This window comes from Cannabis sativa, chromosome 6 (assembly GCF_029168945.1).
Source record: "Cannabis sativa cultivar Pink pepper isolate KNU-18-1 chromosome 6, ASM2916894v1, whole genome shotgun sequence".
Lineage (NCBI taxonomy): Eukaryota > Viridiplantae > Streptophyta > Magnoliopsida > Rosales > Cannabaceae > Cannabis > Cannabis sativa.
This window is the reverse complement of record NC_083606.1, coordinates 69,100,160-69,127,080: the sequence shown is the minus strand read 5'-3', so window position 1 is coordinate 69,127,080 and position 26,921 is coordinate 69,100,160. Positions and strand designations below refer to the sequence as shown.

At 36.2% G+C, this 26,921-nt stretch overlaps 1 protein-coding gene across 2 annotated transcripts; it reads right to left on the bottom strand.

Moving 5' to 3' along the window:
• Window positions 1–232: 232 nt before the first annotated feature.
• On the bottom strand, window positions 233–4,203 carry LOC115695473 (protein neprosin-like). Of its 2 annotated transcripts, none has more exons than XM_061118410.1 (8): window positions 4,107–4,203; window positions 1,981–2,163; window positions 1,800–1,892; window positions 1,429–1,647; window positions 1,191–1,346; window positions 992–1,045; window positions 766–903; window positions 233–633 (listed from the first exon to the last, which is right to left on the bottom strand). In XM_061118410.1, the coding sequence occupies exons 2-8, from the start codon at window positions 2,140–2,142 to the stop codon at window positions 277–279; spliced, it is 1,179 nt and encodes a 392-aa protein (XP_060974393.1). In that variant the 5' UTR covers window positions 2,143–2,163; window positions 4,107–4,203; the 3' UTR covers window positions 233–276. The 2 variants fall into 2 exon arrangements, with proteins under 2 accessions (XP_060974393.1, XP_060974394.1); XM_061118411.1 differs by lacking the exon at window positions 4,107–4,203 and adding an exon at window positions 3,837–3,994.
• Between the last annotated feature and the right edge of the window lie 22,718 nt (window positions 4,204–26,921).

Here is a 26,921-nt window from a genome sequence, read left to right as displayed (position 1 = left end):
TATTTAAAAATATTTATTTTTCTATAAATAAAAAAATTATTTAACTAGTAGAGTAATTTAATTAAAATGGCACAAATGTAATAAAGTTATAATTGTATGACTAAATATTAGGTATAAATAAACATTGCTTAAAAAATGACACTTGTCATTAGAATATAGAGAGAGTGCAAAAGAGAGTGTAAAATAGGGTGTGATTAGCACTCCTCATGTTTAAAAACATAAGTCTATTAATAAAAGTAATGTATTTTTTATTAATAATTATTTAGTAATATAAAATTATCTAGGGCCAGGTCCACCATATGTCATGACATATCCAAAAAAAGGTTTATATCCCCAATTTTCTACTTGATAAAAGTTAACATCAGTAGAAAAACTTTCTGTACTTTTAGCATCTTCTAAGTTGTGGGCCTCATTTATAATTGATAATTGTCGACAATATGTATCATAACGAGCATCGTGTTTTAGAAATAAATCAGAACCCATCGGAGGACCAGGTTGACCAATTGGACTATAAGTTTCTCCTCCCCAGTCAACATACGTAGCCAAATCTTTCAAGTCAGTAAATATGCTTGATGGCCAATACCCAATTTGAATATCTCCAAACTCAAGCCACCAATTTCCAGTAATTTGATCCTATATATAAAGTTAAAAATATGCACAACCCAGTAAGATAATTAAATTACATAAAGGTAATTTTATTAAAACTAAAATATTCAATATTAAATTGGAAGAAGTAAGATAACTTTAATATTAAATTTCTTTTACCCGATAAATAGTGATTTGGAATTCCCTTACAGGAACAGTACCCGGGTGTCTTTCATCTAGAATATAATCGGCTATAGCACGAGGGCTAGTTAAAACAAAACCTGAACACATCGTATTAAAACAAGATAATTCACCAGCCTACAAAAATATCAATACATGAGTTTTACTAAACATTACCATAAATATAAAGAATCTACAAAAATAAATATAAATATAGAATACTTACTTGAAAAAATGCAAAAACGTGAGTTTTACTATCTCCATATAATGTAGGATTTATCTGTTATATGATAGTAAAAATATTATTAATTGATCAAATATTAAAATTAGTATAGTTATCTACTATGTTTGAGTTGAATTATTTTTAATATAACAATCAATTCAGTTATAAAAAGAAAGATAATATAGTTGAAAATAAAACTCACTGTCCAACCAGCTTGAATGCTATCAACTCCATTTTGCAATTTCATTCGACCTGAAGTATATTGTAAGCCAATAACATCCAATGTATAAAAGCTTGCATTTGTCCAACCTCCATTGTATTTTTTGCTCGGATCAAATTTTGTTCGAACAATCGCATGCTATTGTTCAATTTCAAACATAAAATATATTTCAATACACTAACTAATTTGTCAAAAAAAAATATATATAAAATACACTTACATGAAAACTAGCATTTTCCAGATTAATAGAACGAATTCTTGCAGAATAAGACTTGGTAAATAATTTGGCTCTAATAAGATCTTCCTTGGTATATCTTCTTATTGGAACGGTTCCAGATGGACATGTTTCATTGTTAAACATGTTATTTATTGATATTTGCTCCACATCATTTCGAGACTTTTCATTCGTCATCACTTTAGGACGAGAAGAAGGTTTTATCTACAATAAATTAATATTTATATTCTTATATCAATATAAGTAAATTAAAATACTAATTTATTGTGATAAATTTACTTTTTCTTTTTTTTTTTAAAAAAAAATAAAGAATGTAAAATATAACTTATTAGAAAATATATATTTCGAAAACAAACCTGAGAATCATATATGTGGTTCTTTAGTAAATGATGATCAAATGCTGGTTGTTTGTAAAAATCGATACAATCATATGTATCTCCATTCTGTGTCTATACATAACACGAAAACGAATCATATATATATATATATAATGATATTAACATATAGCTTAAATAGGCGATAAAGATGAAAATGTACTTTTATACTCTTGACGGATGACTTGTTCAATCGCTCAAGTCGGTTCTCTATTTCCAACTCTTCATCTCTTGATAACTGCATTAGTTGTTCTTCAGATTTACAATAACACAAAAGTGTACACAACATTATAGCAAGCAACATAAAAAATTCTCTGATATCCATATCTACGTAAATAGATTTGACCTGCGATAAAATATTTATATAGATGTTAGTCAAAGAAAAATATAACAGTGATAATAGTTGAATTTTTTACTTATTTTTTCTTTTTTCATCTTCTTAGAAATAATTTTTATTTTTTTCAATACAAAGTTTGATATGGATTTTTTTTTTTAAATAATAATAAAGAATAAAACAACCTGTTTAATATTGACAAAATGAAGAAGAAGAAAAATCACATCCTTAAAATATTTCTTCTCGTTTATTGAGTAAAATAGGAAACAAATGTTAACATAAAATGTGTAGAAACAAAGCTCAATATAAAGTATCATATAATTACGAGTGCTTGTGGTGCGAGTAATGTTGTTTGTGGCTATTGTTTAAACTAAATTGTACATGTAATTTTTGTAATATCTTAATTTGAATTTTGATCTCAAAATTGAAAAAAAAAAAAGAAAAATATCACACCACAAAAATATAGTATGGTGCGATGAGATATTGACAGTGTATACTATCATCAAATAATTTAATAATTAAATAAAATTTTAAAGATAATAAAAATATAGTAAAATTAATTAGACTGATTTTTACTCAATTGGGTGCTCATGAGAATACCAACTAAAGGGTATTGTACTGACCATCTCTCCATCTATATATATATTAGGTGGCAGAGAACGTGCCAAAGTAACTCCCATCAAAATTAATAAATTAATCATATATTTTATTTTTATTAATTATATTTAAATAAAGACAGATAAAATATCTAATTAAATTAACATATCAGATTTAAAAAAATAAAATTTTAATCGATGTTAATAAAAATATGTACATATTAATAATAAAAATATTAAGATAGCATACAGTTTGGTACATTTCAATATCAGCTCCCACAAATTTTAATCTGATAAATAATTTAAAAAATTGCTAATTAATTATTGGGTACCACATGAGTATGGTATTGAGCACCTTAAGGTATTACAGTACAAAAAATTATTCACTAAAAAAATAGTACAAAGATCATTCATATAGAGTCAAATTAAAAAAAAAATAAAAAAAAAATTACTAACCAATTATTAGATACCACACATATATAACATTAAGTACATTAAGAGTACCAATAGCAAGTATAAAAATTCATTTTAAAAAATAAATTAAATTAAAAAGAAACAAAACCATAAAAGATAAAAAAAAAAAATAGTACAAAAATCATTCATAAAAAATTCTAAACTAATTATTTATTAAAAATAATAGTAAATAGTACAAAAATCATTCCTAAAAAAAATATAAAAGACAAAAAAAAAAAAATTACAAACCAATTATATTGAGTACCATAGTGACATTAAACACATTAAGAGTACCAATAGCAAATAACAAATTAAAAAATGTACCAAAAAATATAATAGCAATAATTAGTACAAAAAATAATAACAAAAAAATTAAACACATTAAAAGTATACAAAAAATTATTTACCATAAAATTAAGAGAAGGATAGACTATCTATTCATAGAATTGAGGTATTATATAATAACACTAGGATATTAATATTCATAAATAAATTAATAAAATCTAGTAGGATCAAAACCACAAAAGATTTTAAATTGTATTTTTGTAGTCGTTGTGGAAGGTTTGATGAAAATAGGAGCCAGAAAGCTCGATCATAGGAACTTAGACCACCTACGCGCTGGTAAACAAAAATCACCTCGACCGGATCAAAGTAAAAAACAATGTTGAATTAGGCCGCCCCTTGCCTTGAAAGAATTCACACACAACCACCAACTTTCCCAAAATCAGGGGAAAACCCTTACATAAAATTAACTACCCCTAGTAGTTTCATGGTTAGCATTTTATTAATTTTCTCTAGAAAACACAATAGGAAAAGTTATCCATACTTTGTTTGAATTCAAAAGTAAATGAGAAGATGAAGATTAAAAATAAATGTATTAAAAAGTTTTGGGAAAGAACATGATACCTGAGAAAGTGTTATGCTGTGTGAGAGTTTCTATAGTTTCAAGGGTGACTGATTTTTATAATACCTGTAAAATTTAAATTTATTTATAGAAATTAATATAGGTTACAAGTAAATTTATTAATAATGATATAATATTTTTTTTCTAAAAAAAATGATATAATATTTTCAAAAATATTATTAATTAATTACCCTTTTCTAAAAAAGAATATTATTAATTATAAAATTAACTCTTTTTACGTTACAATATTATGGCACTCAACATGTGAGTTGTCTATGACTGGTGGAAACTTATTAGAGAATGTTATTAATTATAAAATTATAAATATAAAATAGAATGTTATTAATTATAAATTATAAATATAAAAAAGAATATTATTAATTATAAAATTTACTCTTTTTACCTTACAATATTACATGGCACTTGTGAGTTGTCTATGACTAGAGGAAACTTATTAGAGAATGTTATTAATTATAAAATATAAATATAAAAAAGAATATTATTAATTATAAAATATTAACTCTTTTTACGTTACCATGGTATATGGCACTTAACATGTGAATTGTGTATGGCTAGTCTTATTAGAGATATTTTGTAACCATTTCTTCTATTTTAATTGCAATCGGACCCATCGGACCCAACCCCCTCTCTCTTCCTCTCTCTCAAACCGAAAAAAAACCTAGGGGTCCGATTCAGACCCATCGGACCCTTGGGTTTTTTTTTTTGTTCGGTTTGAGAGAGAGGAAGAGAGAGAGGGGCTGGGTCCGAGAGTGGGGGCATGGGTCGTGCGTGGTTCGGACGGTGGTTGTGCGTGGTTGGGGTGGTGGGTGGTCGACGGTGGCCGGGCGTGGTGGTCGGGCGTTGAAGCCGTGGCCAGCGAGAGGGAGAGAGAGGGTCGGGATGAGGCAGCCATGGATGGATGATTTGAGTTTTTGATTTTTTCAAATGGGAGGGGTATTTGTGGGATATTAGGAATGTGGTCATATATGACCAATATTATTAAGTATGCATTTAATTAGGGAAAAAATTTTAAGATTTTTTAAGTATAGAAAATCAAATTTCCCGTTTAAAATAACAACTATTTAATACATGGAAAACATATATTTTTTTATCGTGTCAAAAGAACCAAAGTAACCATTAATTAAAATTTTGAAATTAAACAGTAACTTTAATAAACACATAATTTCAGGAACCCGTTTAGAAGTTTACAATTGTACCCAAAATACATTTTTCTCAAAAGTTTCGCTCAACGAGTACAAAATAAAAGCTCATGTCGTCTTGAGACCGAACACATACTCCAAGCCTAACCATCCTAATCATATGTACAACCATCCTCAAGCTATGGACTCATTGTTGCTCAGTCTTTGCCTTTCCTTTACCTTCACATGTAAACATATCTGCAAGTCGACATACTCGGTAAGAAAAGCATAAAACAAATAACATAATACTAACTTTGTTATACGTGATTTTTGAAAAATAAAAAAGTCAACCTTGCGACTTTGACCAAGACTTATAAATGTCAAATAAGATAAGAAAACCTTCTTAAGGGTCTCATGGCACCTTTAGGGGACTCAAAAACATTAACCAACCATTTGAGTTGGGACTCGCACACCAAAGTGTGCCCAAACTAGGGTTTATGGGCCCGCGTGAGTATTTTCACCCTAAAGACCTCAATCTAACAAGAAAACCAACAAGGACATAACTCATTTGTGCATAAAAGGCCTAGACTTGAACATAAGGTCAAAATTTCATAAGAACCTCATGCAATAGGGCATATGCGACCACTGCCACATGAAGATGGTAGTGCTCTCTAGTTTTTGGAGAACACTACGACAAGGAGATGGCAGTGCTCGCTAATCACTAAGTAACAAAAGGAACTTGTCAAAATGTGTTACGTCAACACCAAGGAATGTAACACAAGTGAAAGAAACTATTTCTCACCAATGAACAAGCCTAGTCGACCACTACCATCTTTGTGGCACAAATTGTGGCAGTGGTCCGCCACAAGGAAGGGGATGGAATTTTTTGCCAAAAGTACTTTTTCATCAAAACATATCAAAATTAAGTGAGAAAAGCCACCAAGTGGGTTCTTATAGAAACCACTCAGACAAATTGTATTTCCAACATCCATTTATCAAATACAAGTGAGAAAAATCACCCAAGGGTCCATAACCCTTTTATGCAACCACTGCCACTTTTTTTTGGCAAAAATGGTGGCAGTGCTCTCTTAATCAATTGGCCAAGAACCAATGTGACCACAGTAGTTTTCTAGCATCCATATGACTGAACAAGTAAGAAACACTATCCAAGGGTTCCCATAAGCCATGGCCGACCGCTGTCACTTTTCAGTCCCAACTGGTGGTAGTGGTCTCCCGTTAGGGTTTCAAACGTCGAAATGAGGTTTTGTGGTCCCAAGACCCGCAAAATATAACTCACCATCAAAAAACAAGTCAAAACACACCCCAAGGGGTTCGAGAATATGCATGGCCGAGAGCTGCAATTTGGCCGTGTCATTGCTCGCAATTGGAGTAAAACAACACAAACTTCCCTTCAGTAAAACATGCATAACTCTCTCAATTTTTATCCAAATGATCTAGTTCAACTTGCACTGGAAAGATATTTTCAAGAAGGATCTAAGTGTGTCTCATAGTCATAGCTTAATTCTAAAGTTATCGGATTCAAAATTGGCTCACAAGGCAGGCTGGTATACTTTACTCGGGTTTGAGTAGTGTAATTAAGTGTGGGATGTTGGAGAACCATGCCACAACCCATGCTGCATTATGTGCGAGAAATGGCACACACAAATACATGTTTCCAATACTTCTCACCAATGTCATGAATTCCAAGCCGAGAAGTGACATCCCTTATTACTCCATTTTAAATTAGTGCATCTCTAGCTGAAAATAACTATTTTCCCAATGTTTGTGGGATTTTGGCCTAGAAATAAGGATAGTTTTATAGATATTTATTTATTTATAATCTTTTATTAATTATTGGGAGTAAGATATGAGATTTGTTAATGGGACACCCCGACATGTGGGGGGTCATTAACAAACCCTATGGCCTATATAAAGAGAGTAATAAACTAGGATAAGGAGATCGCTTATTTGATTATTGGATGACTGCTAAGAACATTACTTCCCTTTCTTCATCTTTTATGGACACCAAGCCTCTACAACTTAAACACCATTGACATACACAGTTTTCAAGAATAAGGACCATTCTCTTTTCTTACTTTTATTGGTTTATTATTCCCAAGAACCTTACAACCACCACATTTATCAGATTTGTGAATATTAAGTCTCCCATGAGCCTTGTGTTCATAAGACTCGTTACAGATTTCGCCTAGAAATCTATTGTTGTATTATTATCCACACACTCTTGAGAACATAACTCTGGTGTGTCAGATCTAATTAATAAAAGTAAAAGTAGACGTAGCCCCATTACTATCGCGACATGGGGATGAACTACTACAAATCCCCGCTATCCATTTTATTTATTGCAGTTTTATTTAGTCAAATAAATTCATTGCAGTCCTCTTTATTTTTACAATCTTCTTAGATTAGTTGACCAAAAATCGCGTCAATAGTTTGGTGCTTTCATTGAGAGCGCTGCAGTGAAATTTGACTGTTTTCCCTTTCAAGAACTCATTAATTTATCTTTTTTCACAACAATGGTGTTGAGTACCAGGAGGACCAATTTTGAGGAGGACACTAAAATCCCAAGGGGAGAAGTTAATCAACCCTAAATGAAGGAACCTTTGTCCCACCGCAGCCACATGGAGAGGGGACCTCTAGGCGCTGAGAAAAGAATCCCATGTTGCGTATGCTAAAAGATGAGGGACAAGTCCAAGACTGTGAAAGTTCTTCATCTCCATCTAAGGAGCGCCCACCAGTCAGGTCCATACCTATGCATGAAGTGTTCTAAGAAAATAAAGTGTTGTGCGTCCAGTTGGTGGAAAGCCTACGCCACTACAAAGAGCTCCAAGAGCAAGCCCAAAGGCATGGGAACCAACCTCTTATACCAAGAGATCCTTCTCCCCCTAGGAGAAGAAGGGGGCGCCCAAGGGGAGAACACACCCTTGTGAAAAATCCAACAAGGGGGGGGGGGGGGACCATCAAACTTTACCAAATGTTGGAGTTCATGTAAGACATGTACAAGAAACCCATGTACCATTACATGGAGGTGGTCATGAAGCCCATGAGACCCCAGTTGTTCTTCCAAGGCCTAACCGTGAGAATAATGACGTGGGTGGAGAAGAAAGGAGAGAGCCACCTTCTCCAATTCGAGCCCCATTGTCACCTATAAGGTATCCCGATCTGTCAGTGGGTACCACTCTGGAAGAACCAAGGCGGTCCACCTCCCATGGTAATGTACCACATGCTTAATCACCTAGGGGGCATAGGCGACGCATAGCTCCTCGCAATGATTGTGCTCGTCAAAGGCCAACACATCGTGGGCCAAAAAAAAAAAAGATGCTACCATGGGCCAACCTGCTCAAGAAAATAGCTATGTGTCAAAATTAAACACAACTTTGACGCCATACTCTGAGCCATACTCTGAGCAGCCCCCACTCTCTCCTCATCATCCACAACAATAAAGGACAGTGAGTTTTACTGAGAGTAGTGGTCAGTGTGACTATAGATGTCACTCCATTAGTGTTCATAATAATGCGCCTCACAATTATGAACGTCACAACAACTGTCCCCTAAGGGATGCAAGAAGACCTGATTTACGAGAACACCTTAATCAAAGACAACCTATTTTGAGGGAACATTTGAATAGAAGGTGAAACCCAATTCCACCAATGGCAAATAACAATTGTAACATCAATGGGGGACATCAAAACAACATTCCCCTAGTTGGCCATGGTGGGAAATGATAAGTTAATGACCATAGGCTCAATGCCTTAAAATAAACGATACAACAATTGATGGTGGCCAATAACCAAAATGCCATTGGATATGATTCGGATAAGGAGCCAGAGCCTTACTCTACTAGAATATTGGCCTTAGCATACCCACAAGGATTCAAGATGCCAACCATAACCAAGTACGATGGGAGTACAGACCCCGGGGTCCACATAAGTGACTTCAATACACTTATTGTGTGCCCACCAGGTGGTTGGTGACTTAAAATGTGTGTTATTCCCTATAACACTTACTGGGGCAGCCAAGACTTGGTTCAAAAAGTTGAAGAGGCACTCCATTACCTCATGTGATCAACTCTCACGCGACTCTAAGAAGGAATTCCGTGCCACCAAAGCCAAAAAGTTAGAATTTTCCTCCCTCACCAATGTGAAGCAACAACCAGGTGAAAGCTTAAAAGCTTATATCAACCGTTTTAATGCCGATGCTTCCAAGGCTAGAGACGTTGATGCTTCCAAGGCTAGAGACGTTGATGATAGTGGAAGACTTATGGCACTAGGGACAGGAATTACTAATGGGTCCCACTTTTGGGATAGTTTGTAAGGAAAGGAAGCTTGCACTATAGATGAGTTCATGAAAAGAACTCAAAAGTACATCAATAGGGAGGAGGCAAGGTTAGCCAATAACCTTCCTCTTTCATCTGGAGCAATAGAAGCTACTCCCACTTCAATAAATAATAACTCCTCCAATGCGAACACTTCCAACAAGAGAAAAAATGACCATGGTGGGGACCACAACAATACTAAGAAAGGGAGAACTAACCAACCTCTTCACACCATCTTCATAGAGTTAACTGAAATGCCAAAAACTATTTTCCTCACCAATGAGCAAACTGTGAATTTTAGAGTTCTAGAGCCGATGAAAGGAATCAGAAAAAATTGAGATACCTCAAAGTATTGTCGATACCACAAAGACATTGGCCGCACAACCAACGAGGTAAAGCCTTGAAAATAGAAATTGAAGATCTCATCCGAGTCAGACCACTTGCTCGTTATGCGTGCAACAAGTAGGGGGAGAACTCCCAAGCACAAGGGCAGACCCAAAACAATGCCCAATCCACGAGAAACAATGAGCAAGCCCCGCCACAAGGCCAAAATATAGATATGGCACCACCATTAGAAAGAGATGATGTCTTAGTAATTGTTGGAGGTCCACACTTTGTTGGAACAAGTAGTGGGGGCCAAAACCGCTACATTAATGAACTGAAAAGTAATAACAATGCACAAGTGCGACCACCTCAACGTCCCACAAAACAACCCCGTACAGAGAGATCCATTACTTTTAATGAGGAAGATAAGGACCATGTACAAATGCCACATAATGATCCTTTGGTGATAACCACTCAAATTGCCAACAAGAGATTGAGGAGAATACTTGTTGACAATAGAACTGGGGTCAACTTATTATACAAGTCCACCCTTGACAAGATGGGACTCGAGACTCGTGATTTGAAACCATGCCCCACATATCTATATGGATTTACTTGCGAGGGTATAACAAGTAATGAAAAGATAACTCTTCCCCTCATAATGGGAGAGGCCCCGCAAACTGTGACAAAAATGACAAAATCTGTTGTCGTGGACATTCCATCAGTATACAATGTGATAATAGGAAGACCAACACTTATTTATCACACTAGGGCAGCAACATCAGTGAGATATTTGACTGTGAAGTTTCTAACAAGTCATGGAAATGACATAGTACGTGGGGATCAGTTGGCGGTAAGAGAATGCAATAGCGTTGTGATGAAAGGACAACCCCAACTTGGGACTCAACTTTTTCAAGCCACAACCTTTGAACACGCTTGCCAAAGTGGCTAGGAGAAGCCATGTGGAGCCGACTCTTTCTAGCTTTTATTTATTTTCTCAAGATTGAACAATTTTATGGTTTTTTAAGTTCTTAAGTGCCTTTTAAAAAGCACGACATTTAAATTTCCTTTTTAGACAATTGGTTGTTTATTTTTTAATAAATGTTTGCACCTTCTTACAAAAATATTTCTTTTATAATGTTACGTCCTCACCCAAATAAGTTACAAAAGTAACCTAATACTTTTATAACTTGGGGGCATATAGGTTATAGACCATTACTATATTCCACCACTCCACAAAATAAATCTCAAAGTCATTTCCGACATGTCACTTTACAAGCATGAGATTTTAAAAATTTTCGCCATGAATATTTTTTCAAAATTTCACCTCGGACAAGGGGCAAATTCGGTGTGAACTTTTAAATGTGGATTAGCGAACCCTAACTAGTTAAATGTGTGTTTATTATGGAATTATATTATTATATAATTTATTGTATATGAATTACTTTGATAAATGACATGTTAAGACCCCGTTGGTGAGCCAGGGGCATTTTCATAATTTTAACCTGAGAAGGGTAAAATTGTAAATTTAATATAATTGCGTGCTTATGGACTATATTACTATATAGTATACTTGTTTTGTCCTATTTCAGGTATTTTCTGACAAGTCGGCGCGGTATAGTCACAACTGGGTTCGGGACTAAAATACATTTTTAGGATTTTAAAATGGCATATTATTGTTATTAGAATAATCTGAAATTATTTATTTATGTATGATATGTGAAATGATATTTATGCTTTGTATTGAGTTTTTTTTTTTTATATTAAGGCCCGAGGGAAATTTGGTCATTTTGACCATTTGACTTGTTTTTGCACCAAAATGATATTTGATTAAGGAAAATGCATTATTTTGATATTTTCCCAACCCTAAGAACCGACCATATGCTTCATCTTAGTAATCTCTCAATTTTGGTAAATTGACTTTGGAAGCTAGCTTGGATTGTTGGAGGTTTTGAGTGCTTGGGTTTGGAAAAGATTTGAGGTAGTTTCTCTTAGGGGTGGGCATCATCCAATCCAATCCAATTGAACCGAACCGATCCAATCCAATCCAATTACAAAAAATTGGATATCCAATTACAATTGGATTGGATTGGATGTTAAAAGTTGGATTCTAATTTGATTGGATCGGTTATTGGATGTCAATCTCAAAATCCAATTAAAAACCGATCCAATCCAATTACATTTATATATATTAAAAAATTATTTATATACTAAAAAATATTAAAAAATTTAATATATATTTATTATATTTTATTAGATTTTTTTTGTATATTGAATTTGTAACACTTGATTGTTTTGTGTATTTATTTTTATGATGTTTTGATCTATTTTATTGCTTAAAAATGTTGTTGTTTTAATTACTTAAAACTTTTTGCTACATTACACTTGCAAAAATAGTATATTTATGAAGTATTAAACTTAAATGAAATGTAATACTTAGTTTTTATGTATTTTTCTTCATAATTTTAAGTTAATATTGAAGTTTAGCTGTGTAATTGGATATCTAATTAAAAAACCGATCCAATCCAATTAGTAATTGGATTAGATTGGATTGGATTTTGAGGTCTAATTGGATTGGATCGGATGATGATTTTCCAAATCCAATTACTAATTGGATTAGATCGGATGAGGAAAAAAAGGTTGGATTGGATCGGATGCCCACCCATTTTCTCTACTGTATTTTTATTTAAATTGTTGCTGTGATTGATGAGTGAAAAAGCATGTTTATGTGTTTGAATGTTCTATGATGCATGTGAGTTGAAATTAGTATAATTTTGATGTTCAATGTTTAATTATGTTGAAAGAATGGAGTTGAATGATTTGAGTTATCTTTTGAAGTTAGATTGATGTTTTAATTTTATTTAACAACTCTGAATTTTTCTGTTGTGTTTTGGGTTTGAAGATTCAAAGTTTAGGCATGAATTTGTGCGATGCTTAGCTCAATGTTTGGAGCCTAGCTTGTATGTTGTTAATCTAAGTTTATGATGCATATTTTGTTGTTGATTAAGCTTGAATTGGTATTTTTAATTCCCTACTGTGATGGATTTAATTTGTGGTTATGAATTGGTAAGTTTGGCATAATTTGACCTAGGTTCGAATTGGGTTAAATATGTTTTTCTGGATTTTTAAATCCAGTGGTTGCACCTATTTTAGTGGTTGCGACCTAGCGCTCAACCAGTGAGGGTTAGTCCCCTGTTTGGGCTCGCAACCATCGCAAGTCTGATCTCGACCATGGCATTGGCAATTTATTTTATTTTTTGGGTTTTTGTTTTCGCCATAACTTTTGACTCGGGACTCCGTTTGGGACGTTCTTTATATCGTTGGAAAGCTCGTTCCGAGGTCTATGAAATTATTTAGAATTTGTATGCCAATTATATACTTATGAGAAAATAGATTTAGGAATTAACCTTTTTTGTGAATCTCGGAAATTTGTGACTAGGATTACCGACACTTCGTCACAAGCACCCGAGGGTTCGAAATCTCCACTTTTGCAAGAAATCAAATAAGACCGTGGTTAGAACATAGAGTTATGCGTGGTAGCGCTTATGCTGAATATTATATTTGTGAGTATTAGAAACTGGGATTAGGGTTATTACCCTAAAGTGAGCGGTTTAATGGCCTAGGGTTATTACCCTAGTAATTATTAGTGTGAAATACTATGCCATGTTATATATATTGAGATTAAAGGATTATGTGTTTAAGGCATAATCTGGTTGGACTCGGTAACTAAAATCGAGATGAACCGTTCTAAGGCCTTATTGTATTTGGACGTGTGAGCGTAACACGTGGGTCTATGCCACATAGACATAAATAGGCGTGTGAGCGTAACACTCATGTCTATGCCAAATAGACAATAAGTGTACTAGCATAATTATAATGTATGTGAAATGTAGAATTATGAATATTAATATTTATACTGTCTTACTGGGCCTGGCTCACATGTGCTCTACTATGCAGGAAATGATAAATATGTCACTAATCAGCCAGGAGTGCGAGGACTTGACGATGCTTGTACATGTTCGAGCCACACTAGACCAATCGGGTTGGAGTCTATCAATGATGTATTGTGTAACTCTAATTTTGCCGCTTAGGTCGGCTCGTGAAGAAGACTTGTAATATTTTGTAAAAATATTTACGGGATCCCGAAACATGTATCTTTTGGTTATTTGTAATGTTAAAGTTATTACAAGTTTTCATTTTCATTATGTTTTAAATAAAGTTTAAATTTCCTGCACTTATCCTTCTAGTAATCCCAATTTAGGGGATTAGGGTTTCATATTCTAGTGGTCGTGGTGTGCCTAATTTTTAGGGCGTTACAGCACTGCTAGCATGCCACCACTCTCCTAAATCACTCCTCTCCTCAAGATTCTAGGACTGGCTGAGAAGTGGCCTCTTCTTTCTGTTGGATTTTATGCCCTAAATAAAACTCATTTCAATATAATCAGATTTACTTATTAATATAGATCAGAAATAACATTTAATGTTGCATGGTTCACATGATTTATTTCATGATTATATGTATATAATGTATGAATTCATCTGAAATCCTTTTCACATACTTGATCTTGTTTATTTTGCTGTCAACACATAGGAAAGTAAACATGACTATGTGAATAAAGATTCCTAAATTTATCAGACATAGGGTTTTACTCATATGATAATCTACAACAGAGTTTACTTGCATTTGGAGAAATGCTATGTTCTTTCCAGAGCCTTGGTTAAAGTAAAGCTCAGGTTGGATGCATGGAGTATGCATCGGAAGGGATCGATATTGAACTTTGACTTAGATTTATTAAACTTACCGTAATATCTATTCAAGTCAATATCGCCTAGTTGATCCTTGATCAAATGATCTTAATCTTGTTATGATAAGGCTCAATCTCAAGAGGCTATTCGTGTTCTTTGATTTGTTAGTTAAGCCTACTTTTAGGTCAGGGTGATACGTACATTTTGGGAACACGGTAGTGCAATTGAGTGGGAGCGCTAACATAAACATGGAATCTATAGCTTCTATCTGGCGAATAGTAAGTAAAGGATGATATCCTTCGAGCTTGACCAAACGAAAATAAATGGTGGAGATCTCATTTCACATAAGCTGAAATATCATTTATACGCGGTTAAGTCTTTTAAGGATTAAATACATTGTAGGGTGTAACGGTAATCTAATCCCTTTACAGTGTATATCATTCATATAGAGGATCATTGATCAAATTAGGATTATAACAATGGATAACTAATGATGTGTCTATATGGTGGAACATATAAAGCATTCTATATACTGAGAGTGCAATTCTAAGTTCTATGCGTGGATTCAACGAAGAATTAATAAGTCAGTGAATTTAGGTTATAAATTCTTGATCTGCTTATTGGAAGCTCGGTTATATAGACCCATGGTCCCCCCACTAGTTGAGATAATATTGCTTGTAAGACTCATATAATTGGTTTTGATTAATCAATTATAATTCTCAAATTAGACTATGTCTATTTGTGAATTTTTCACTAAGTAAGGGCAAAATTGTAAAGAAAGAGTTTTAGGGGCATATTTGTTAATTATGATACTTTGTATGGTTCAATTAATAAATATGATAAATGACAATATTATTTAATAATTATTTATAGTTATTAAATAGTTAGAATTGGCATTTAAATGGTTGAATTAGAAAATTGGCGTTTTTGAGAAAATCAGATGCAGAAAAGATAAAACTACAAAATTGCAAAAAGTGAGGCCCAAATCCACATGTATAGGGCCGGCCACTTTTGTAGGGTTTTACCTCTGATATTTTCATTATTTTAATGCCAAATAATTCAAACCTAACCCTAGTGGAATGCTATAAATAGATAGTGAAGGCTTTTGGAAATTTACACTTAACTTTCTACTTTTTCATTCAGAGAAAAACAACTGAACCTTCTCTCTCTATTCCTAGCTGCCACTTCTTCTCTCTCTTCTTCCTTGAAATTTCGAAATTCTTAGTGTTAGAGTAGTGCCCACACACAGCAAGTGATACCTCAATCATAGTGAGGAAGATCGTGAAGAAAGACTTTCAGCAAGAAGGAGTTTCAGCACTAAAGAATCAGAGAAAGAGATCCAGGTTCAGATATTGATAATGCTCTGCTACAGAAAGGAATCAAGGGCTAGATATCTGAATGGAAGGAGTCATTTATTTCCGCTGCACCCAATGTAAGGTTTCCTAAACTTTATATGTGCTTTATTTCATCGTTTTAGAAAGTTCATATTTAGGGTGTTAATCAACATACTTGTGAGTAGATCTAAGATCCTGGTAAAATAATTTCCAACACTTTCTTCTCCTCAGCCTTTGCCTCAGTCTCAGTCGCCCTAGTATTGGCAGGAGCCACTTGGGCCTTACGAACATGTTCCTCGAACTCACCTAGTAATTTACCCATGAACTTGAAGTCCAAGTCCTTTTTTTTGGCACCAACACATATAAGCAATCCCAAAGACATTCTCCTTGGCGTACATTTTATTGCGATCGACCTCCGTCTTACGATCTATCTTCATCTGCTCAATGGTCTCCAAGGCCTTTTTATTGTCCGACTCTAGCTTAACAATGGCTATCGCATGGTTGTCACTTAAGATTTTATCACAAGTAGTCCCAAAAATAATGTCATCAACATAGATTTGAGCTACAAAAATACCAGGTTGCAAATGTTTGATAAACAAGGTATTATCAGTGTTGGAAATTATTTTACCAGGATCTTAGATGTACTCACAAGTATGTTGATTAACACCTTAAATATGAACTTTCTAAAACGATGAAATAAACACATATAAAGTTTACGAAACCTTACATTGGGTGCAGCGGAATAATATGACTCCTTCCGTTCAGATATCTAGCCCTTGATTCCTTTCTGTAGCAGAGCATTTTCAATATCTGAACCTGGATCTCTTTCTCTGAATCTTTGATGCTGAAACCTCCTTCTTGCTGAAAGTCTTTCTTCACGATCTTCTTCACTATGATTGAGGTATCACTTGCTGTGTGTGGGCACTACTCATACACTAAGAATTTCGAAATCTCAATGAGGAAGAGAGAGAGAGTGGGTTCGGCCAAAGATAGGGAGAGAGAAGGCTCAGTTTTTTCTGAATGAAAAAGTAGAAAATTTAAGTGTAATTTTCCTGAAGCCTTCACTATCTATTTATAGCATTCCACTAGGGTTAGGTTTGAATTATTTGGCATTAAAATAATAAAAATATCAGTTTAAAAAATCCTATAAAAGTGGCCGGCCCTATACTAGTGGATTTGGGCCTCACTTTTTGCAATTTTACAGTTTTATCTTTTCTGCGTCTGATTTTCTCAAAAATGCCAATTTTAAAATTCAACCATTTAAATGCCAATTCTAACTATTTAATAACTATAAATAATTATTAAATAATATTATCATTTATCATATTTATTAATTGAACCATACAAAGTATCATAATTAACAAATATCCCCCTATTAACTCTTTTTTTACAATTTCGCCCTTACTTAGTGGAAAATTCACAAATAGACATAGTCTAATTTGAGAATTATAATTGATTAATCAAAACCAATTATATGAGTCTTACAAGCAATATTATCTCAACTAGTGCGGGGACCATGGGTCTATATAACCGAGCTTTTAATAAGTAGATCAAGAATTTAACACTAAAATTCACTAACTTATTTATTCTTCGTTAAATCCACGCATAGAACTTAGAATTGCACTCTCAGTATATAGAATGCTCTATATGTTCCACCATATAGATGCATCATTAGTTATCCATTGTTATAATCCTAATTTGATCAATGATCCTCTATATGAATGATCTACACTGTAAAGGGATTAAATTACCGTTACACCCTACTATGTATTTATTCCTTAAAACACTTGACCCCGTATAAATGATATTTCAGCTTATGTGAAATGAGTACTCCACCATTTATGCTCGTTTGGTCAAGCTCGAAGGAGATCATCCTTTGCTTACTATTCGCCAGATAGAAGCTATAGATTCCATGTTTATGCTAGCACTCCCACTCAATTGCACTACCGTGTTCCCAAAATGTACGTATCACCCTGACCTAAAAGTAGGCTTAACTAACAAATCAAAGAACACGAATAGCCTTTCAAGATTGAGCCTAATCATAACAGGATTAAGAACATTTGATCTAGGATCAACTAGGCGATATTGACTTGAATAGATATTACGGTAAATTTAATAAATCTAAGTCAAAGTTCAATATCGGTCCCTTCCGATGCATACTCCATGCATCCAACCTGAGCTTTACTTTAACCAATGCTCTGGAAAGAACATAGCACTTCTCCAAATGCAAGTAAACTCTGTTGTAGATTATCATATCAGTAAAACCCTATGTCTGATAAATCTAGGAAACTTTATTCACATAGTCATGTTTACTTTCCAATGTGTTGACGGCACAATAAACAGGATCAAGTATGTGAAAAGGGTTTCAGATGAATTTATACATTACGTACATATAATCATGAAATAAATCATGTGAACCATGCAACCTTAAATGTTATTTCTAATCTATATTAATAAGTAAATCTGATTATATTGAAATGAGTTTTATTTAGGGCATAAAACCCAACAAACTCCCACTTGCACTAATATAAAACAAAAAAGTGCGTTTTATATAATCTCAACACCTGGATATACAAATCAAGTGTAGTAGTAGGAAACTCCTCGTAATAGGATCTGAAAGGTTGAATTAAACACAACCTTTTTCTCCACCATTATTCTTTCTTTAATCACAAAATCATTGATAATGTGAAATTCCTCTCTATATGTCTATTCTCTTGGGATACTGGATTCTATATCTTTGGCAACTACTTTTGGTTAATCAGGAAATTAACACTAGTAGTTTAAGGCAATTTGGAATGATGCCAAAAATGTATAAAACTTTCCTTAGACTGAATAAGTACCTTTCCTGTAACTTTAACATTCAGTCCCTTCCTGGTAAACCTAGAGACTTCAGATAGGTTTTTACACTTCTCCAAAATCACTATTCCATCCCCAGAGTAATCACCATCCTATCAGAAAGATTTACTAGCACAAAGGCAAATTTCGAAATCTAATATGGTGTAGTCTAAGAGTTTTAAACACACCCTTATAGACTAACATATAGTTCCTCTTCTTTATCTTAAGATTTACTTGATTGTCTTCCAATGTTCTTCTCCTGGATTAATCTGATACCTACTCATTACTCCCACTCAACAGCAGGTGTCTGGTCTAAGGCATACAAAAGCATATCTAAGACCTCTCACTGTTGATATAAGAAATTCTTTCATGGCTTTATCTTTTCTGGAATAGTTGAGACTTTTCCTTAGATAAATAAAATCTATGCCTAAGAAGTTGTGAAGCTTCTATAGATTGCCATTAGAAAGAAAATGCTTCAGCATCTTACTAAAGTAAGTTGCTTGCATTAGAGTAAGTAATTACCAGGTATACCACAAACCATAGGTTTAGATAAACTCAAACCTATAATACTAGGAACAGGAAGTTTGTTAAGTCCATTGAATAGACTTATAAACGAAAATTTCCTTTTATGTCCTTGTAATAGAAAACTGTAGGTTATTCCATGTGAATGGATTAAACCATAGTTCTATTGGCTTTTCTTCTTAGTTTCTTATCTTGACAATCCATTACTTGTTTAAACTCACAATGGATTTTAATCACTAGTGTCTTCCAAGTCATAACATGGTGAGTTCCTAGAAACTCTCCCACTACGACAAGGTACCGTGAATTATGTCGAAGAAAACTAAATGGTATTGATCTCTTTACGACAAGGTACAGTGCGATCATCATATGTTATATAAGGTGATAGAACACTTTTGGAATCAAGAAAACATATCTCCTTTATTTGCTACTTGTTTTTCAGACTTAGTCATTATCTTAGAAAAGTAGTATTTGTTTGAACAAACACTTTCTTATCTATTGACTATGGGATGGTCCACCCCTAATCACTTAGAATAGCTAACAAACCATGGTTAATAGTTCTAGCTTTTCTTAAGATTTTCATTAGGTCATCCATGAATCTAGTAATGATTTACATTAAGTATACAACCATTACATCATTCTGAAATTGTATTACCATAGAAGGAATTAGGCAACGACTAGTAACTAATCATCAACATGCAACTCAAAACTTCTGGGGAGGTAAGTTACGATATAATTCAAAAATCAATTTAATGATCTTTGAATTGCATATCTACTTACTATTTCTCCACCCCTATCAGTTCGCAAGATCTTTAACCACTTACCTTAATGGTTTTAACCATTGCTAGAAATTAATAAAATTTTTCAAACATTTCAAATTTCTTGCTAAAAGGTATAATCTAGAGTTATTGTTTTAAGAATACAACGAAAAACTCATATCCACCCTGAATGTACATCCATCTGCAATGAGATGAACTACTTTCAGTGGATATAGGCATATTAACTCTTTGCAGAGATTGATCTTATCAAATCCACTATGAACAAGATACAAATGCCATAGATTAATGAAAAATGTGGTTGAGTCTTTTGATGACTTAGGTATAGTTACATCAAAGAGTTTTTAGAATAGTGCAAGTGGATCCTGGTCACAGAATACCAAACTCATATTCCATACAGTTTGAATCCATTGTTAGAAAATGGTTATTAAACACTTGGAAAGTGTAACTGTATTACTTCCTGGAAATAGAAATATAAGAAAATTTCTGTTTGGATTCTAAAATTAAAGTCAAAGACTTAAATTCAACCAAATATAATGAGTAATTCTTTCTTGGACCACCACTACTAATTTAACTCTAAGTCAAATTTGCCCATACAAGTAGGAGATTTCTAAGATTGAGGATTTATATCAATTGGGAATAGAATTTCGGGATTATAATCATATGCGTCATTTAATTTCTTAAGAGAAAATATAATGACATGAAATGATTTATAGGCCATTCATCCAATGATATATTATTGAGCTAATTCGAAATGAATAAGCTAAGAGGAATTAGGATAATTTTGTTTATAAATAAGAATCCAACGATGCTTCGATTAGCGAAAGACAAAGTAATCTTATTTATGTAATCTTCTTGTTTCATATTGTAAAAATACTAGTCTAAGGTGTCATCAATTGATGAACAGCTAGATGTTGCATATACAATATTTATCTTTCGAGATCTTACACTATTATGCATGTCTAATTGTGAAAATCCATTAGGGATTTATCTCATTAGAAAAACAAACATGTTAGACCAACAATGAAGATTCGAAATTAAACTACAATTTAATAATAGAAAATAACATGGTTCAATATAAATTCATACACAATTCAGAAATTATTAAACATATAGCAAGTAGGAATGACCAGTGGAAATACTAAAACATACAATCCTAAATAATTTCCAAGGTTTCCAACAAACTGATACAGTGTCCCGGTAGGCGAGAGTCAAAGTATCATTCATAGAATAGAGTTGTCAGCTCATCTAAAATAGAAACCATTCTAGCAACCTTTTATTCGATCAAAATAAGAATCCAACGTTAACCGGGTAGGCGAGAGTCAAGGTTATTCTCATTTTATGAGCTTCCACCATTGTTTCATGTTTTATAAGTTTATCTCTAAGTAGTCACCGTAGGGGAGAGTCTAATAGAGACGAAAACTTACAAAACACTTATCAAATGAGATCTTACGGTGTTAAATGCGTTCAACGAATAACCATCCATAGGGGGACGAAGTCTAGCGTCTCGAGGTTATATTGAAAACATTTAACTTTTGTAAGACCAACAATGGAGATCGAATATCTTAATAATAATCAAGCTCATTATTTAAAGTGAGTTGTATTTTCTTTGATTCTCTTTATTTAATTTATTTATTTTAAATATAAATTTATTTAAAATTTTCAATTTAGAATGAAAAATTTTAAATATAAATTTTAATTTAATATTGTTATAGTGAGATTTCTCTCACCTAGAAACTCGAGACTAGATTCCTCCTTAAAAGGACACGTGTATTCAGATTCCCAATGAAAGCTGAAATGTCCGTGAGAGACTTCTCGAAGTTTAGACCTCGCCCAGGATAAAACCAGCGAGATATTGCGGGTGCGACCTAAGTCGCACCGCATAACCATAATCCTCATCATGCAGGGTAGACCCAACTCGCATATGTCAGAACATGTGCGAGTGTCCCCCTCTATACCTCCGCGACGAGTATGGAGACCGATGCTCTATGAGGCAGATTTGGTCCCAGCGACCCAACAGCCCTAACGGACCAATATAAGTTCGCATGTCCAGAAGTTACCAGCTTCAACATGCGACGTCTACAACAGGCGATTACTTAAGGACGCGGACGTTCCAAACGTATGTGCGATCCTACGAGCTCAACAGACGGAACATGAACGGTCAACTCGCAGATGCGAAAGACGCATACGTTGATGAATTCAGTAACTGTCATACATTTATTAATGTTAACGTTGTTTGAGTTTAGTCATTGCAATTCAATGTGTAAATAATGGATTAACAATAAATGTGATCCTCTTGTAACCGATTGGGCACCTGCTTTGTATATAAAGGGGTGATCCACCGTGAAAATGGACCTACGAATCCTTTGCTACAGTGGACTAAGCAGAACGAAATCTGACTGAACCACTATAATTCACCGTCTCATCTATTTTTTCAGCTTTGTTGTTTACTCTCGCATTCCTAATTCGAGTACTCGCCATTCTAGGTCGAATACTCGCATTTGTCATCTCTCAAATAATTCTCTCTTTTTCCAGTTAAATTGTACTTTTTGGTGTTGCGAAATATCAGTAACAACATTTGGCGCCGTCTGTGGGAATTCGACTGTAAGATTCTATTCACATTCAAAGAACATCACTCAACATGGCTGGAAATCACGCTAACGGAGCTAACAATGAATCCATCAACATTGGATCGATGAGCGTACCATTGCCTGGAACCGGAATGCCACCTGTAGACGTCATCAACGGCGGGGTAGGGAGGAGCAACATCAGACCACTCAACCTATTTCCAGAGACGACTGGTCCTCAAGTCGGAGGCACGTCCACACCACCAGCAACCATGCACTTTCCCCCTGTCACCCCGGCGGTCGTGTCCGAAGGAGTGGTCCAGCTCACGACTGATCAATACGCTGCAATCCAGGATCAGTTGCGAGCACTACAAGCCGAGGTGGATGGACAGAGCCGAGCTCGACGCCCTCCTCGGGTCCCTGCCGTTCGTAACGAAAATCCTCAGGTAACGGTTTCTAGACGTCAAACTAACCATGCACGCAGGGAACGACGAACTGATCCTGAAGTCTTGGACTTGAATCACCCAACGTCAAGAGACCAATACGCAAGGTTACCTAACCAGAGCGCACAAACCGACGAGGATCCTGAGCGCCGCAACCCTCGCAGTCGTCACCCTCGTGATAACGACGCAGAGTCAGCCTCTTCCTCCTCGCATGACCGTACTCCAAGCAGGTATACGAGGTCCGGCTCGTGCGTACAGCAAGGAGGACGCTACCGTGTACACCGAGGTGATCTGCGTGATCATCTCAATGCAGTCTTTAGGGCGCGCTCCCGCGGTCCGCATAACATGGAGACGCTCCATGATCCCCATACGGGCGATCAGGGTGTCAATACAGTTAACAACCCGCCCATCGCGCCGATCGCGACCACTGGGATTAATATCCCTTCGAACCTTGCCGCAGTGGCTGCGAGCCCTACTGTTGTAGCAACTCCGCCTCCTGCGACAGGAGGAATCGACCAAAGTATGCTTCTGCAAGCTTTGAAGATGCTCGACCAGCAGCGTAAGCCCATTTACAAGCTGCACGGCACCTCGCCCTTCACCGCAGAAGTGCGACAGGCCCAACTTCCAAAGGGATTCCGTTTATCCGAATCCCTCAAATACAAAGGTACTTCTAACCCGTTAGACTACCTAGAAAAATTTAACACCATAATGGAAGTAGACCAGGTGCCGCAACTCGCGAAGTGTCGCATTCTCGCGGCCACACTCGAGGAGAATGCCCATGATTGGTTCACCCAATTACCAGAGGCATCAATATCGACATGGGAGAACTTCGTCGATCTGTTTCTCACACATTTCCAGGCCACAATGACGTATAGGCCACCCTATACGACCTTGGCGAACATCAAGCAAGAACCTGGTGAGTCTTTGCAGAATTATTTCAAGCGTTTTAACGCTGAGGTAACAAAAGTTGAGAAGGCCCCCGAGTCTTCGCTTGTTTGTATGTTAATAACAGGTGTCTTGCCAAGAACCGACTTTTGGAAAGAGTTACAGGCCCGCAGGCCAGAATCCTTGGTAGAATTCTTTGCCATGGCCGAACCTCATAAGAGGATCGAGAACTCCTTGGCGGAATTGGAGAAGGGCAAGAACAAGCGGCGATCACCCATACCGCGGTCGCGATCCCGCAGTCCACGAGGAAAGAATTCCAGGGGCCGAAGCCCCAGGAGACGCAGCCCACGCAAACCGCGAAGCCCGAAGTTGGCCAAGTCGCCTCCAAAAAAGGAGTCCTCACCCAAAAGAAAAGGAGGACCTCGCTTTGTCAATTACACCGAACTTGCCGTACCTCGAGACCACATCTATGCGGTTGAGGAAAGGAACGGCATCTTCAAGAAGCCACCCCCCATCAGGGGAAATCGCGATCGAAGAGACCCCAAAAAGTTCTGTAAGTACCACAAGGATATCGGCCACACTACCCTTGAGTGTTGGGTCTTGCAGGACGAAATTGAAGAACTGATCAGAAGGGGAAAATTCGATAAGTATAAAAGGAGCGAGGAAAGTCACCCCCGAGCGGATGACAAGGAAGAAAACCAGAATGCGAGTGGTTCTAGAGCACCTCGCAATATCTTGACTATAATCGGAGGGCCACACATCGCAGGCGACTCTCGCAAATCACAGGAACGATATGCCAGAGAAGCCAGAGAGAAGCCGCTTACCAATGTGAACAATCTTGGTGAACGGCCAGAGAAGCTCTTCAAAAGAGAATGCGAGGACATTGTCTTTATGGAGAGCGATGCGAGATGGGTCCACCACCCGCATTCTGACGCACTTGTGATAGTCGCCAATATAGGTGGAGACAATGTCCATCGCATATTGGTCGACAATGGAAGTTCAGTGAACTTATTGAACTTCCAAGCCTTCAAGCAAATGGGGCTACAAGAAAAAGATTTGCGGCCAATGACATCGAGCATCTACGGTTTCACGGGAGATGTCATAGCCATCAAAGGGATGATCAAACTCCCAATCACTTTGGGAATCGGCTTCAATAACTGCCAAGTCGATGGCCGACTTCGCAGTAATTGATCAATACTCAGCATATAACGCCGTAATTGGACGGCCAATTCTGAAGGAGATGAAGATCGTGACTTCGATCTATCATCTAACCATGAAGTTCCCTACTCCCTCTGGAGTAGGGTCAGTGAGGGGAGTCCAATCTGACTCTCGAGAATGTTACAATGCGGCTGTCAAGCTCGCAGAAAAAAGGACGGTGAATGTTATCCACCTTTTGGACGCACCACCACCTCGCCAGGAGATCCTCAGGATCGAGGAGGTACCGCACATAGACAAGCCGGATTTGGATCCAAGAATCCTTGATCACACCGCCGCAGCCCAAGCCGCGGAAGATACAATTGAGGTACCTATAGATCCTGTAGATAATAACAAGGTTTTAAAAATTGGTTCTAGATTAAACATACAGTTGCGAGAACAATTAACAACTTTTTTGAAACAAAATCTTGATATTTTTGCCTGGAAACATTCAGATATGGTCGGGATATCTCCACAGGTCATGTGTCATCGCTTGAACATTGACCCCGAAGTGCGAGGTGTCCGACAAAAGCGCCGCAAAATGGACCCCGCGAGGTACCAAGCGCTGAAAGAAGAAGTTGACCGCCTCCTTGCCTGCGGCTTTATACGGGAGTCATTTTACCCCGACTGGTTAGCCAATCCGGTACTCGTGCCAAAGCCCAACGGCTCATGGCGTACATGCGTCGACTTTACAGATTTGAACAAAGCCTGTCCCAAAGACCTTTCCTCTTCCTAGCATCGACCAGCTTGTCGATGCCACTGCAGGCCACGCACTTTTAAGCTTCATGGATGCATACTCGGGATACAATCAAATCCCGATGTACGAACCAGACCAAGAACATACCTCGTTCATTACTGATCGAGGATTATATTGCTACAAGGTCATGCCTTTTGGTTTAATAAACGCAGGTGCAACTTATCAAAGGCTAGTGAATATGATGTTCGCAGATCTGATTGGAAAGACGATGGAGGTATATGTTGACGATATGCTCGTAAAGTCGCAACATGCGGAGGATCATATCACGCACTTGCAGGCCATGTTCGGCATATTGCGACGATATAAGATGCGTCTAAACCCCTTGAAATGCGTCTTTGGGGTGGGTTCCGGAAAATTCCTCGGTTTTATGGTGAATCAGCGAGGAATAGAGGCCAATCCTGCGAAGATCAGAGCATTGGTAGAAATGCCGTCTTCGACTAAGCCAAAGGAGGTTCAAAGCCTCACAGGTAAAGTCGCGGCCTTAAACCGCTTCATATCCAGATCCTCTGACAAGTGTAAAGAGTTTTTTCAGATCCTGAAGGGTAACAAGAGGTTTCAATGGGACGAGAAATGCGAGAAGGCTTTTCAAGCGTTAAAAACGCACCTGGGGCAACCTCCAATTCTTTCAAAACCGTTGCCCGGAGAGGTCTTGTCTATTTATTTAGCAGTCTCCGAATATGCGATCGCCCGCACTTGTTCGCGAGGACCAAGGACGTCAGCACCCGGTGTATTACGTCAGTAAGCGGTTATTGGACGCCGAGACGCGTTACCCCTGCATGGAGAAACTAGCTTTTGCCTTGATAATATCCTCAAGAAAATTGCGACCTTATTTCCAGTGCTCACGCCGTTGAAGTTTTGACAAACTTCCCTTAAGACGTATCCCGGCAAAGCCAGAGGCATCGGGGAGATTATTAAAGTGGGCTATGGAGTTGAGTCAGTTCGACATCAAGTATAAACCAAGAACC

Bases quoted from the DNA above. Each gene is read 5' to 3' on its own strand.
- LOC115695473 (XM_061118410.1), bottom strand. From the start codon at position 2,142: ATGGATATCAGAGAATTTTTTATGTTGCTTGCTATAATGTTGTGTACA. The intron at 1,347-1,428 runs GTAAGTGTATTT...ATTGAACAATAG, and splicing joins TGGAAAATGCTAGTTTTCAT to CATGCGATTGTTCGAACAAA. The intron at 634-765 runs GTAAAAGAAATT...CTTTATATATAG, and splicing joins TCCAAATCACTATTTATCGG to GATCAAATTACTGGAAATTG.